This window comes from Rhinatrema bivittatum, chromosome 8, assembly GCF_901001135.1.
Source record: "Rhinatrema bivittatum chromosome 8, aRhiBiv1.1, whole genome shotgun sequence".
In the NCBI taxonomy this organism is placed as follows: Eukaryota; Metazoa; Chordata; class Amphibia; order Gymnophiona; family Rhinatrematidae; genus Rhinatrema; species Rhinatrema bivittatum.
Genome location: NC_042622.1, coordinates 211,705,451 through 211,720,039, shown reverse-complemented (window position 1 = coordinate 211,720,039; position 14,589 = coordinate 211,705,451). Strand labels below are relative to the sequence as shown.

Below are 14,589 nucleotides of genomic sequence, written 5' to 3'. Positions count from 1 at the left end.
CTCTGCTCCCCTCCCCAATTTAAGTTAATCTTGAACATTTGAGTTCTTTAATTTCGTATTATATTTTACTTTGCACACATTTTGGGTGCCCTTCCCCCCCCCCGACCTCCCCCCCACAAAATAGTGGGGCAGTAGAGGGCCCTTTCCCAACCCCCTCAAAAAGGGGAATCCCCCTTCCCATAAAATGTCAGCAAACCCCCCCTTTTTTCCTAAAGAAAAGAAAAAGGGCAGATCAAGGGGCCCCCCACCATCCCCCATAGCTGGGGACGATAGGCAGCAGATGGGAAATGAAGAGAGGAACTGTAGATTCAGACGCTTGGGGTATGTGCCTGGCTGAAGAGCCAATGGGGCAAAGCTACCATTTGTGGGATCACGGCTGAACACCTCAATTTGGCTGCAGGGTAACCTGCAGCCTTTTACTTTTTCCAGGACTCCCTCCCTTCCCACCCCAATGTTTAGTCACCGGTGTCCCCATTAAGGGACACTAATTAGGAGACATTAGAGAAGAGAAAACATTCTTCCTTCCCTTTAAGGGGCAGGACTGGCCACCCCGCCCCTGTTCTACCTTGAAAAATAGGTCAGATGTATCCCCTTTTGTGCCACCATCCCAAGAATTCACTCCCTCAAACTCAACTTTCACCTCCTTTTTCACATACCCCCAAGAATACACAATCTCCTAACCCAACCTAACATTCACCTCCTCTCACATGTCATCCCCCCCCCCATCTCATTTCAGCATTTATATCATATCCCTCCCCATAAATCACTCGTAGCTCTCGATTTGTGCTCGGCATGTCTTCTTCCTCCCCAACTCTGGCATCATTTGGACCCCAGTGATGGGATCCCAGTCAGCTGTTAAATCCCTCTCACCTCGTTTCCCTTCCAGATACCTGCTGTCAAAGGAACAGGAGAGGGGATGAGACCAGCAAAAAACACATTTTGCTCTCTTCTGAAGCCCTCTTCTTCTATTCCCTGTAGGGTGCCTGGAGAACAAAGGCTGTACCAGGAAACAAAGCTACTTGAGATTCAAGACACCCTTCCCGTGCGTTGGGAGTTTAACCTAGCCAGAGATAAATGACCCATCGATTGCGAGAGACTTGGCAGGTCTACCAATAGGGTAGGGAGAGAGGATGGAAAAGAGATAAAAAAATAACAAACTACAGGGTACCGGAGGATAATATAATTGTGTAAACATTTTACTGTTTGTAGGTCCTAAAAACAGCAAAATAATTTTTAAAAAATCACTTGTCCATTCCTTATCGTGTGCTCAAGGACTGAGCAGAGAAGGCCATGGCGTAAAATACATTTCTTTCACTTACCAACTCCTATAAAACTCCGTTTCTCTCGCGCATACGTTCCCGCCTTTCAAATTGAAATTCTGTGGCAGTGTCATCACTGCGGCTAAACATATGGCGCTGAGTAATGACGTCACCAGCGACCCACTTCGGACCTTCAGTAGTAAATGGATCGGCGCGAAGTTATGCCGTTAGTTGGATTGCTGGTGCTGTACGGTGACGCATAGGTGAAGTAGAAATGTGGTTGCGGTAATAGCTTCTGTTTTTTAATCAGACTGAGTCAGCAGAGGGATAAGTAGCAACAGAGGGAGAGTCGTCGCTGCGACTTTAATCCGGAAGAGGAGGAGGAACGGTGCTCACTACTCTTTGCTTTCCCGGTGCAGTACTGCTACCTCTCCTGTTGCAAGAGTAAGAGTCCATGTCTAGTATACGGGCGTGATATGAAGTAACAAGAGGAGGAAGGTGCGAAGAAAACATGAGACAAACCGTGGTGAATGCAATGCCTTGGTGGGTCAGACCAGTGATTAGTTCGGGTCACCTAGAAGTACCCGGCAAATTCCATGATGCTCTTTCTCTAAGAAACTAAAATCTGTCAGGCTAACAATTATTTATGGACTCGTCCTTCAGAAACCTGTCTAAACTTTTTTTTTAAATCAATTTATACTGTTAACTTTGACAATATCCTCCAACATATAATTCTGCAGCTTAATTGTGCTTTGGTTGAAAAATACTTTCTTAGATTTGTTTAAATCTGCTACTTGCTAGTTTCATGGCATTTATTTTAGTTTTAGCACTATTTAAATAATAATTCAACCCTGGTCCATACCACACATTATATAAATCTTTATCATATCCCCTCTGTCATCTTTTCTCCAGGCTGAAGAGCCCTAATCTGTTTTGCCTTTCTTCATAAAGTATCATTTTTGAAACCCATCTCTCTCCCCTCATGAATCTTAAAAGCTGCTCCTGCCTGCTTCCCTGGCCTCTGTCTCCATCACTCTTATCTCCCTCTACGGCTTGGCAGGAGAGCGAGGCGAAACCCACTGACTTCTAGCCCCACTATTTCTGCTTTCCCCAGTGCCTCTCCATTTCAGTGCAGTGTAGTAACCACTGCAATAAGCAAGCTACTTCCACGCTTATTTGTTTACCCAGACTGTGTAGTTCAGTCCTTGTTGGTTGTCTGAATGCAAATCCTCTTTTCCACATTTCCCCTTGTCCCCTTATGAGAAAAGGCTAAAGAGATTAGGGCTGTTCAGCTTGGAGAAAAGACAGCTAAAGGGGGGATATGATAGAAGTCTGTAAAATAATAGTGGAATAGAACAGGTGAATGTAAATCGGTTATACATTTTTAAAAATTTTTAAATACAAAGACTAGGGGGCATTCCATGAAAATAGTAAGAAGCACATTCAAAACAAATCAGAAAATTATTTTCCCTGTATGTACCAGGATCAATCCAGACCGCTGGGTTGTGTCTCACTTCCAGCAGAAGGAGTCAGAGAAAAAAAGTTGAAAGTCACCCCCTCTTACACTGGTGTGCCACCTGTGATCCTTCAGTATTTCTCTGACTCCAGCAGATGAGGGTGACAGAACCTGCGGTCCTGATCCTTTAAAAAAAAATAAAAAATCAAGGAAAACAAAGCAAACTAGAAATTATAAGACCTAATGGTGTTTGTTTCTACCAGTGGCTAAATTAAGCTGTTTAAAAGTAGTTAGTTTTCTTTCTGGAGATGAGCAGACTCAGTCCTCCTGAGGCTGTGGCATTGGTTGAGGCACGGCTGGGGTTAGACACCCCGTTAGCCAATTTCCCGGAGTAGCTTCTTCTACCGGTGAGTAGGGGGATTTACCAGTGGGCCGGTCCCTCCCCTTTGCACCCTGAGACGGCATAATTCCTCGGGAGGGGGCTGCCTGTGCCGTGATTGAGGTCCCAGGGGTGTTTTTTCCCCTGGGTGGCTGCGTGTCAGTGTTTAAAAAAAAACAAAAACTGAGTTATTTTTCAGCCTCGTGCTCGCTCCCCCTCCGCTGGTAAACCGTGGGGTTCGGCGTGTTCAGCATGTGGGGAGCCGGTGGCGTGCCTCTCCCGCGATGGCCTTTGTACACGGTGCCTCCCAGGAATGGAAGGACCGTCGGGGAGCAGAAGTGGGTCGTTTTCAGCGTGCTCCCGTGGCACAGGGAGGAATTCGCGCCTCTGCCGGCCTCGGCCTGCCCCTTCCCTGTCTAGCGCAGGAAGAGCGGCCATTTTGCCTCCACCATGCTCCAGTGTAGGGCTGGATGCAGGGGGAGGGGAGATCCCTCCTCCGCTCTCCCTGTCGAATTTGAGCCCTGTTAGACAGCGGCTCCCAGTGCCTGCCTGCCTCCCCTCCGAGCTCTGACCCCCCCCCTGTGGGGGGGGGGGGCCTTAAAGGGGCAGCTTCTCTTTTCTTCCAAATTTGTGCCTTTAATGCACACGGTATTTTTGGAGACCGAGGCTGAGTGGCAGGCTGAGAAGCCTCCACCTGCGAAGGTGGCTAGGCTTTCTGGAGGTTCGGATTCCTCCAGAGGGAGGATGGGCCATGCGGATTTGGATCTCTCTGGGACCCCGGCCTCCGATCCCCTGGATCCCCCTTCGCTGGACCCTCTCCTTGTGGATATTGACGGGGATGTTGATGAGCCCACCCCAATTGTGGGGGATGATCCGAGGGTCCTCAGATTATTTCGGAGGGAGGAATTTGATCATTTAATCCCTTGTGTTCTGACGGAGCTTGGTATTGAGGCGCTGCAGCCGAGCTCGGAGGCTACCAATGGGGACCCCATTCTCTCGGGGCTTCGGGCCCCTCCTAAAGCTTTTCCTTTTCACCCTATGCTACTACAACTCCTGACCCGAGAATGGGAGGCTCCCGAGGCCAGCCTTAGGGTGGGGCGAGCCATAGAGAAGCTCTACCCGCTGTCAGACGAGTCCTTGGCCATCCTTAGGGTTCCAAAAGTGGACACGGCCATTTCAGCCATCACTAAGCAGATGACCATTCCGGTTGCAGGGGCTGTCGCTCTTAAGGATGTTCAGGATAGGAAGCTGGAGGTCCTTCTTAAGAGGATTTTTTAGGTTGCGGCGCTTTGCGTTAGGGTGGCAGTCTGCAGTAGCCTCATGCAAAGAGTGACTCTTCATTGGGTGCAACAGTTGCTCACCACGCAGCAGTTGCCTTCAGCGGAAGCGGAGCAGGCAGATCGCGTAGAGGCAGCTGTGGCTTACACTGCAGATGCCTTGTATGATCATCTTCGGGCATCCTCATGCACTATGGCTTCGGCGGTCTCGGCTAGAAGGCTTCTGTGGCTCCGCAACTGGTCGGCCGATGTTTCCTCCAAGGCCCAGCTAGGCATTCTTCCCTTTAAAGGGAAATTCTTGTTCGGGGAGGATCTGGAAGCCCTTATCAAATCCCTAGGGGACAATAAGGTGTACAAGTTGCCGGAGGACAAGCCTCAAAGCTCCAGGGTTTTTGGGTTGGCACGCCCTCGGTTCTAGGGACAGCGCAAGTTTCAGCAGGGCAGGGCTCCGGCCTTCCCTCCACATCAGCCATCGACGAGGTCTCAGGCTTGGTCTTATTCCTTTCGCGGCCACCGGCCTCTCCGCGACGGGGGTCAAGTCCTCCCAATGAAGGTGTTCTGGTGATAGGCGGCCGCCTGTCTCTCTTCTTTGAGGAGAGGGTCATGATTACGTCGGACCAGTGGGTTCTAAGCATCATCGAACATGGCTATGCTTTGGAATTTGCATGCCCGTTGCAGGACCTGTTCTTGATGTCGCACTGCGGGGCCCGTGTGAAACGGACAGCGGTGACTCAAACCCTGGGCCGGTTGAAAGCGCTGGGAGCCATTGTCCCGCTCCCGTCGGAGGAGTTCAGGACCGGCAGATCGGGCGGAAGGAGGGCTCCTTCCGCCCGATCTTGGATTTGAAGAAGGTGAACAAAGTGCTTCGGGTACCCCATTTTCACATGGAAACTCTCTGCTCAGTCATTGCAGCCATGCACTCCGGTGAATATTTGGCTTCTGTAGACCTGACGAAAGCGTATCTTCACATAGGGATCCGCGAACAGTATCGGCGGTTTCTCCGGTTCATGATTGTGGGCGAGCATTATCAGTTTCAGGCGCTCCCATTCGGATTGGCGACAGCTCCCCACGTCTTCACCAAAGTAATGGTGGTAGTAGCTGCGGCTCTCAGGTGGAAGGGGATTTTGGTTCATCCCTATTTGGATGATTGGCTCATCTGCGCAATGTTGGAGGAGCTTTGCAGGGCAGCGGTTTTGCCAAGAGCCAATTAGTCCAATTTGAAATGTGAAAAGAGATCGCTGAGAAGAGAACAGTGAGCATGAGACCCGCTCCTTTTTGATGTCATCCCGCCCAGCGTCGAGCCGGTAAATGGCGCCATTCCATCTGGCGTGGAGGGGGCAACCCACCAGCACTGGGCACTTTTTGAAATGTTTCACTGAAGAGAAAAAACCAAAAGAAATGAAAACATCCGCTTTGAAATGTGAAGAGAGATCGCTGAGAAGAGAACAGTGAGCATGAGACCCGCCCCTTTTTGACGTCATCCCGCCCAGCGTAGAGCCGGTAAACGGCGCCATTCCATCTGGCGTCGCGTGCCGAAGGGACGCGACAAAGGGGCACTCCCCTCTGTGCACCCCTTCGTGCAACCCTTTGTGCCACCTTTGTTGTTTATTAACTTCTATGTTTCTTCTTCTTCTTTTGTTTACCTTTCTCTTTTCTTAGTTGTTATCCCTTGTTACAAGGGATAACAAGGACAATTAATGTCCTTGTTATCCTTGTTAACAAGGGATAACAAGGACAATTAATGTCCTTGTTATCCCTTGTTAACAATCAATGTCCTTGTTATTAATGTTTCAATGTATTTGACAAAGGTAACATTTTTCCTGCATCTTCTGTTTTAATGTAAACCAGTATGATTTGTATTTTATACAAGAATGTCGGTCTATAAAAATTAAAAATAAATAAATAAATAATCCCATCCCAGGTGCTGAACTTCTTGGGTGCTTTGTTCGACACATTGGTCGGCAAGATCTTTCACGCAGGAGGGAATCGACAAGTTAACGGCGCAGATCCGGCAGCTATTATCTCTACCGCTACTCCGGGTTTGGGATTACTTGCAGGTGCTTGGTTCTATGGCGTCTACTCTAGAGTTAATCCCTTGGGCCTTTGCTCATATGAGACCCTTGCAGAGGGCGTTACTTTCTCTTTGGGACCCGAAGTCAGAAGAGTTCCAGATCCGATTGCCGCTTTTGGAACCTGCCAGGTCCAGTCTCCATTGGTGGTTGATTCCGGCCCATGTGCAGCGCGGGATGGACCTGGAGGAGCCCCAGTGGGTGATCGTGACGACAGACACCAGCCTCTCCGGCTGGGGTGCGGTATGCCAATCGAGGGCAGCCACGGCCAATGGACAGAGCAGCAGGCGAAATGGTCCATAAATTGCTTGGAAACCAGGGCATTACGTCTGGCGTTGCGCAGTTTCCTCCCCCTGGTGAGCCGTCGATCAGTGCGAGTTTTGTCAGACAATGCGACAACGGTGGCTTACATCAATTGTCAGGGGGGAACCAGAAGTCATCCAGTGGCATTGGAGGCCGACCGGCTAATGCTCTGGGCGGAGCGCCATCTGGTCTGTCTAGCAGCTTCTCACATAGCCGGGGTCGACAACATTCAGGCGATTTTCTTAGTCGCCAGCATATAGATCCCGGAGAGTGGGAACTTTCAGAGGAGGAGATGCATCTCGTGACTCGTTGGTGGTGTGTTCCTCTCCTGGACCTGATGGCGACTCAGAGAAATGCGAAGGCGGCTCGGTTCTTCAGTCGCAGAAGGGAACAAGGGGCGGAAGGTGTCGACGCTCTGGTCCTGCTGTGGCCTCGCGACATTCTGCTGTACATCTTTCCTCCCTGGCCGTTGGTGGGCAAAGTCTTGCGAAGGATAGAGGCTCACACAGGCTTAGTCGTTCTCGTGGCTCTGGAGTGGCCAAGGCGGCCTTGGTTTGCAGATCTGATCAACTTAGCGGTGGATGGTCCTCTTTGGCTCTGTCATCTACCGAATCTTCTTCGACAAGGTCCAGTATTTTTTGATCAAGTGGATCACTTTTGTCTAGCGGCTTGGCTTATGAACGGCGGCAGTTGAGGAAGAAAGGTTATACATATTCAGTTATTTCCACCCTCCTGCAGGCACGAAAACGTCTACTTCGCTCACCTATGTTTGAGTCTGGAAGGTTTTCGATTCCTGGTGTAGTGGGTTGAATGTGTCCCCGCGGCGCGCCTCAATTGTCCATATTCTGGCTTTCCTCAGGAGGATCTGAAGAAAGGCTTGGCGTGCAGTTCTCTCAGAGTTCAAGTAGCGGCCCTGGGATGCTTGCGGGGAAAGATTGATGGGACATCCTTGGCGGCTCATCCAGGTGCAACGCGTTTCCTGAGAGGTGCTAAACATTTGAACCCTCCGGCTCATCCAGTGTGTCCTTCTTGGAGTTTGAATCTGGTTCTCCGTGGCTTGTGTGGTCTTCCGTTTGAGTCTTTGAAACAGACCACCTTGAAAGACTTGACACTTAAGGTGATTTTCCTGGTGGCTATCACTTCGGCACGGCGCATCTCTGAGCTTCAAGCTTTGTCCTCTAGGGAGCCTTTTCTTAGGATTTCGGATTCAGGGGTGTCCATTAGGATGATGCCCTCCTTTCTACCGAAGGTCGTGTCGGAGTTTCATTTGAATCATACCGTGGAGTTGCTTCCTTCACGGATTTGGATTGGAATTCACCTCAGGCTCGCGACTTGCGAAGATTAGATGTGCGGCGCATTCTGCTTCGCTATCTGGAGGTCACTAATGCTTTTCGTTTGTCTGATCATCTGTTTGTCTTATGGAATAGTCCTAAGAAAGGACATAAGGCAACTAAAGCCACTATTGCCCTATGGTTGAAGGAAGTCATAACTTCAACATATATATGTCTTGGGCTCGCAGTACCGGATAGTTTGAAAGCGCATTCAATCCATTCTCAGGCGGCGTCTTGGGCGGAGAGTCAGTTTGTTTTGCCGCAGGAAATTTGCAGAGCGGCTACATGGAAATCTTTACATGCTTTTGCTAAGCATTATCGTTTCGATGTCCGTGCTCCGGATGGTGACTGTTTTGGCAGTAGTGTTCTTCGAGCGGGACTCTCCAGGTCCCACCCCATTTAGGGCAGCTTGGGTACATCCTAGCGGTCTGGACTGATCCTGGTACGTACAGGGAAAGGAAAATTTGGTTCTTACCTGCTAATTTTCGTTCCTGTAGTACCAAGGATCAGTCCAGACGCCCACCCATGGAATCTGGAGAGTCTGTTCGGTATTGTTTTCATTCTGCAGAATCTTCTCAAGTGGACAGCATTCACGTTGCATATGGAAGTACTCCCTCCATGTACATAAGTTCCAGAAGTTATGCAGTTTTTTCATTGAGAAGTTTGGTAACATGGCTATTCCTCAAAGCCTACCAACACACAACCTAAACCCCATCCCTCCCTGCACCCCCTCCATATCCTTATAGCTCACACCTAAACCATGAATTTCCCTCTTAGCAGAGTTACTCCTTAATCTCTCTTTTTGCAAACATTTTACATCCGGCCTCCATCATTGAGACCCTCCACTACAATAACCTTCCTTTAACATCTATCGTTATTCTTGTTAAATGTTATACTTGTTAGATGTTCTCCCTCTATGGTTAATGCGAAAATAAGTTACAGTTTTAATGTAAAATAGTACGGCCCCTAGTCATACTATTCCAGATGTTTTGATGTGAACCGATGTGATGTACGCCAACGAATGTCTGTATATAAAAGCAATAAATATAGCCATTGGTTCTTATGCTAAGGTTATGATATTTTTCATTCTGCTATGGTATGGATTATACTGAAGGATCGCAGGTGGCACACCCAGTGTAAGAGGGGGTGCCTTTCAGCTTTTTTCTCTGACTCCATCTGCTGGAAGGGAGACACTACCCAACAGTCTGGACTGATCCTTGGTACTACAGGAACAAAGATTAGCAGGTAAGAACCAATTTTCCTTTTCACTCAATGCACAGTTAAGCTCTGGAATTCACTGCTAGTTGCTGTGGTTAAGGCAGTTAAGACAACTCTCTGATTGATTAATATGTGAATAGAACTAATATATAAATGTAATTGAAAAGGAACTAATGTATCACAAATTACTATATCAACAATCTAGTTAACATGTTTTGATGTTGTGTTGACCCATAATGTGAATGTTGCTTTTGTAAACCATTGTGATCTTCTTTTGGAACAACAGTATATAAAATCCCTAAATAAATAAATAAAGTAAATGTAGCTGGGTTTAAAAAAACGTTTGGACAAGTTCCTGGAGGAAGAAATCCATACATTTTTACTAAGTAGACAAGTGAATAGCCACTACTTATCACTGTGCGATATTTGGGATCTTACCAGGTACTTGTGATCTAGCTTGGCCACTGTTGAAAACAGGCTTTCCTAGCATGTAGACAGATGGACTCAGGTCCAGTGGGTTTATGTTCCCCTGCCAGCAGATGGAGACTGAGTAAGCTGACGTCACAGTCGGATATAACCATGTAGTGACCCCAGCCTACCAGTATTCTCCATCTCCAGCAGATGGTGGACGTGCATCTCCCTATGGGGATTGCTTTGAGCTTTTTGAAAGAAATTTGAAATTCTAAATTCAGGAAAAGAAAACACCACCCTCCTGCGGTGATACCTAAAGGTCCCACCCCCAGTTGAGAATTCCTGAAGTGATTTCCGTGGTCCCTCAGAGATGTGCCTTGGTTCGGTATCTGGGTTTCCCGGCGTGGACTTAGCTACCTACTTCAGCTGAAAGGCAGCGGATGCAGGAAGCCGAGAACGGTAGAGACGGCAGATGCCCTCTTCCCCCCCACCCTCCCCCCGCAGCCAGAGACCATCTCTGTATTTGTCCTGTAAGTGTTGAGCTCAAGTAAGGTTTAAACAAAAAAAAAAAAAAGAGAAAGTTTTTTACCTGAATGAGAGACAGTTAGAGGGGTTTCAGGACTTCCACTGATCTCTGTTCTTGACCCACTGTGCCGACGTTCGTTTCCACTCCCATTGGGGTTGGGACTGGGTAACCTGGCAGGTTGAGCAGCCCCCAGTAGGCTAGGCCCCACTCTTAGGCTTTTTTCTTGCACGCCATGTGGTAGGCTGCAGAGGCTGTTTTTGCACGCTCTTGTGCGTGTTCTGCTGCTCTCTATAGGCCATCAGTGTGCGCAGTGAGTTGGCTGTGCGCACATGTTGTGCCCTAGGTTTTTGGGTGCATTTTTATGAGCACAAGCCTTTTTTTACACGCACAGGTTGTGCGTGCGTCTTGCCGCACTTCCATCTAGATGCTTATTTTTTTGGGAGCCTTTCTTTTTTGAGCATGAGCCGTTCTGACACATGTTTACTGTAGCGATGGTGCCAGTAAGCAAGAAGCCTGAGCATCTTCCTTTTTCACGTAGATAAGCAGCATGAATTAGCCATGCTGTCTGGGGGCGTCCTCCGTGTCACTAGATGGCGGAGCTCTCAAAGTTGAAAACTTGTCTTTGATAGCGAGGTGCGCCTGCTTGCATGATCCCGCGCTGCCTCAAGTCTCCTCAGTCTTTTTTTTTTCCATGCGACTGAGTGCACGGAGCTCTCTCCTTCTCCTCGCGTTTTCCTCAAATACAAAAAAAAAATAAAAATAAAACAAAGAAAAAAGAAGAGAAGAAAATTATTAAAAAATACCACAGGAGACCTGTCCTTACGAGAAGTGAATAATCTTCTCGGGGCACAGACCCCCCTCCCAGTCGTTAAAGGCCTTCATATGGACCCTCCTCGGTGGACCTCCCAGTTTGCCAGGCCGGCACCGAGGGGAGCCTGGGGAGGGGAGGGGAGGCGCTAAGTGTGCGGCCATTTGACCCACTGGCATGTCGGGGAGCTGACTCCATCTTCGCCGACACAGCTTCACTCAACAAGTGCATCCACCGGTGCGCCGAGGCATTGACATGCGTGCTGGCACACAGTAAAGCTGATGTGCGTGCCGGCGCACCTGGGGACACCGCGTCAGCCGGCTTACCAGGAAGCTGACACGGGCGTGGATGCACCAAAGCTACGAACCAGGTGCTGGCACCTCGAAGCACCAACGCGTGCCCAAAGAGCGCAGAAGCCCCGAAGTGGGCACGAGCACGTCGAAACACCAATGAGTGAGCGGAGGCACAGAAGCTCTAAAGCTGGCGCACTCCCCCCAGAAGCCGCAGAAACTCAAAGTGATGGCAGATCACAAGATCCTCCTATCCGGATTACAAGCAATAGGTATTGCTGACAATGTACTCAACTGGTTCTCTTCTTTTCTATCTAATCGTACGCAACAGATTAATATAGGCATTAATTCGTCCGAACAATACATTATCTCATCGGGTGTCCCACAAGGTTTCTCTTTATCCCCACTTTTGTTTAACATCTACTTACTCCCTCTCTGCAATATCTTATCATAGCTAAATGTTCAGTTTAAAATGTATGTGGATGACATCCAGTTTTTTGTACCATTTAAAAATTCTACGTTAGCAACAGTTACTTTATACTTTAACTTCATCAATACGTGGCTTACACACAACCGTCTAAAATTGATTATATCGAAAACGGAGTTTGTTTATCTCGCATCTATTTCTGACTCTACAATCGGTCCCCCATCTCATCTGCTCTTAAATGGAGTCTCAGTATCTATCACTAACCAAGTCACTAACTTAGGAGTTATCATTAACTCAGACTTTTCTATTTACTTTTTTTTTTTATATACCGACATTCAATCTGACATATCACATCGGTTTACATTCAGGTATTGTAGGTATTTCCCTATCCCCAGAGGGCTTACAATCTAAGTTTGTACCTGAGGCAATGGAGGGTAAAGTGACTTGCCCAAGGTCACAAGGAGCAACAGCGGGACTCGAACCGTGGTCTCCTGGTTCATAGCCCACTGCTCTAACCACTAGGGTACTCCTCCATTCCACAACATATTTCATCCATTACAAAAAAGTAATTCTACAAAATTCACTTATTAAAAAGACTTCGCCCGTTGCTCTTTGCTCAGGATTTCCGTACGGTCCTCCAAACTTTAATCTTCACTGGATTAGATTATTGTAACGCTCTTTTTCTAGGTTTATCAGATTCCAATTTGCATCCACTCCAACTGATTCAGAACTCTGCCGCACGCAGCTTAACAGGTACATCTACTCGAAATCATATATCGCCCGTACTTCAATCTCTTCACTGGCTTCCCATTAAATCAAGAATACAATATAAAATTCTAACTATGATTCATTCGCCAATACATAATTCGTCAACCACTTGGTTATGTTCTACTCTCCGTATCTATCAACCAGCGAGGTACTTAAGGTCATTATAAAAAAATCTTTTGGAAATCCCTTCACCAAAATCTGTCAGATTACAATTTACAAGAAAACGTGCTTTTTCCGTTGCAGGCCCTCTCCTTTGGAATTCTATACCCGATACATTCCATCAAATATCTAATAGAAAGCAAGCATTCACCTTTACTTTTTCATACCTGACTGGTATTCTCAAGAGGCGTCAACTTAAAAAAGAAAATAGGGAATGGAAAGATGCACTAGGCCTTTTTCCCATCTTGACCTCTTCGCATCTGAGTATCACAATCTACTCCACCTATTTTGCTGCCACTGCCCGTCCTCTCTCACAGGTCGCAGTCCTCGTAGACTGAGAAAGGTCTACTCCCATTACCGGCCTTCCAGAAACTATTCAGAACTACATCGCAGATTGCGCGTACCTAATTTTTAATGTTATACCACACAGTCATGATACGCCTCCTAAAGCAGTTATCGTTGGCCCACCAATCCCTCGGGAAATCCTGCAACACCTACTCGCCCAAGCGGTAATTTCTACATCGCTTCACCCATTTAAATTTCGCGCTTCAGACCCCAGATCCGGGTTCTCCCCTGAGCTTGGAGTTCTTCTGCTCTCGTCGCAGAACGCACTCTCCTTCGCATAAACTACCAAAAAAAGAAAAAGCACAATGCACCTTTGTGTGTTTTTTGCTATCAGTGCCAGTCCACCAGACCATTTCAGGTCCTCCTCCACCTCCTTTCCCAGAGCCCTCTGACCAACTTCGGCTCTGACATATCTCAATCTGTGTCTGCTCTCTGCCCATTCACCTCCAACTTCATGTCGGGGATCTTGTGTTTCCGATTACGGCCCGTCAACCTATAATTCCATAGGACGTACACAGAGTGATACAGCACATCCATGCTCCACCAGGGGTACCCCTTCACACTCTCACCCATGTCCCTCGCCTAAAGGCAGCCTTTCGATTGCCTCCACCTCAGCCAGGCACATAGTGCACTGCACCCCATCTTGGGCTGACCACCCTATCGTGTTTTCACCAGGACAGGGTTACGCTGCATGCGCATCCTGCTTATCACATACAGCTGCTTGTTGGTTTCCACATCAACCAATCTACCGCCTCATGGGTTTCCCAAAAACCTTGAGCCTACCATGGCAAGCTTACCCTCCATATGCTATTTTTGTAACCAAACGTTCGTTTTTTCACAACGTCACAATCTTTTTGACTACAGAGCCCCAGAGCTCTATGTCTCCTTTAATCCGAATACCCGAGACCGCCTATCTTCAATGACACTCTCTTGATTTGGATCTCGGACTGCTGTCAGCAGCATTCAAAGACCCGGTTTACCACCTATTTCATAAACCAGGTCCATACTGTACTTGCTTCATGGACCATCTCCATGAATGACCTTCTCTGGTACTTATATCACAAACCCAGAGTCCTCGCTATATCTGATAACTTCCCACTACTGCTTACGAGCAGACTACGAATAACCACACAGGACAGACACGATCCCAGTGTTATACATATCCACACCACTAAGACAGCACCACCATAAAACTGTCCGCCTATGGTCTAAACTTAAGTGCATTTTCCTGGGTACATCAGGGACACATGATATGTGCTATATGCTGCTTATCTACGTGAAAAGAGCAAGTTTGCTCACCGTAAACTGTGTTTTCCGTAGATAGCAGATGAATTAGCCATGCTGACTCTCCTGCCTCCCCGGACAGTTTGTTACTTTGCATCTCGTCTTGCTTTGATACAGACTGAGGAGACGAGGCAGCACGGGATCATGCAAGCAGGTTCAAGGTGGAGTACAATACAACATGCATAAAAACTCTCCATCATATGAACAAGCAATAAGAAAACACAGAGAATTTATATGGGCAACAATAGATCTTAAAATTCCAACAAAAACACAAAAGAC

At 47.7% G+C, this 14,589-nt stretch overlaps 2 protein-coding genes across 7 annotated transcripts in view; one reads left to right on the top strand and one right to left on the bottom strand.

Moving 5' to 3' along the window:
- SPDL1 (spindle apparatus coiled-coil protein 1) overlaps positions 1-1,458 on the bottom strand; it is a 123,330-nt gene extending 121,872 nt beyond the window's left edge. Inside the window, exon 1 of the mRNA XM_029613004.1 lies at positions 1,320-1,458. The gene's annotated coding sequence lies outside the window, so the exon portion shown is untranslated. The remainder of the gene's footprint in view (positions 1-1,319) is intronic.
- Positions 1,422-14,589, top strand: part of RAD51D (RAD51 paralog D) — a 175,801-nt gene continuing 162,633 nt past the window's right edge. The window contains exon 1 of one of the 6 annotated variants that reach the window (XM_029613008.1): positions 1,422-1,522. Coding sequence is in view for 1 of the 6 variants with exons in the window: in XM_029613011.1 (XP_029468871.1) it covers positions 1,790-1,802 (13 nt within the window). In the remaining 5 variants the exon portion in view is untranslated. The other 5 variants (XM_029613012.1, XM_029613006.1, XM_029613011.1 and 2 more) reach the window with 5 other exon arrangements.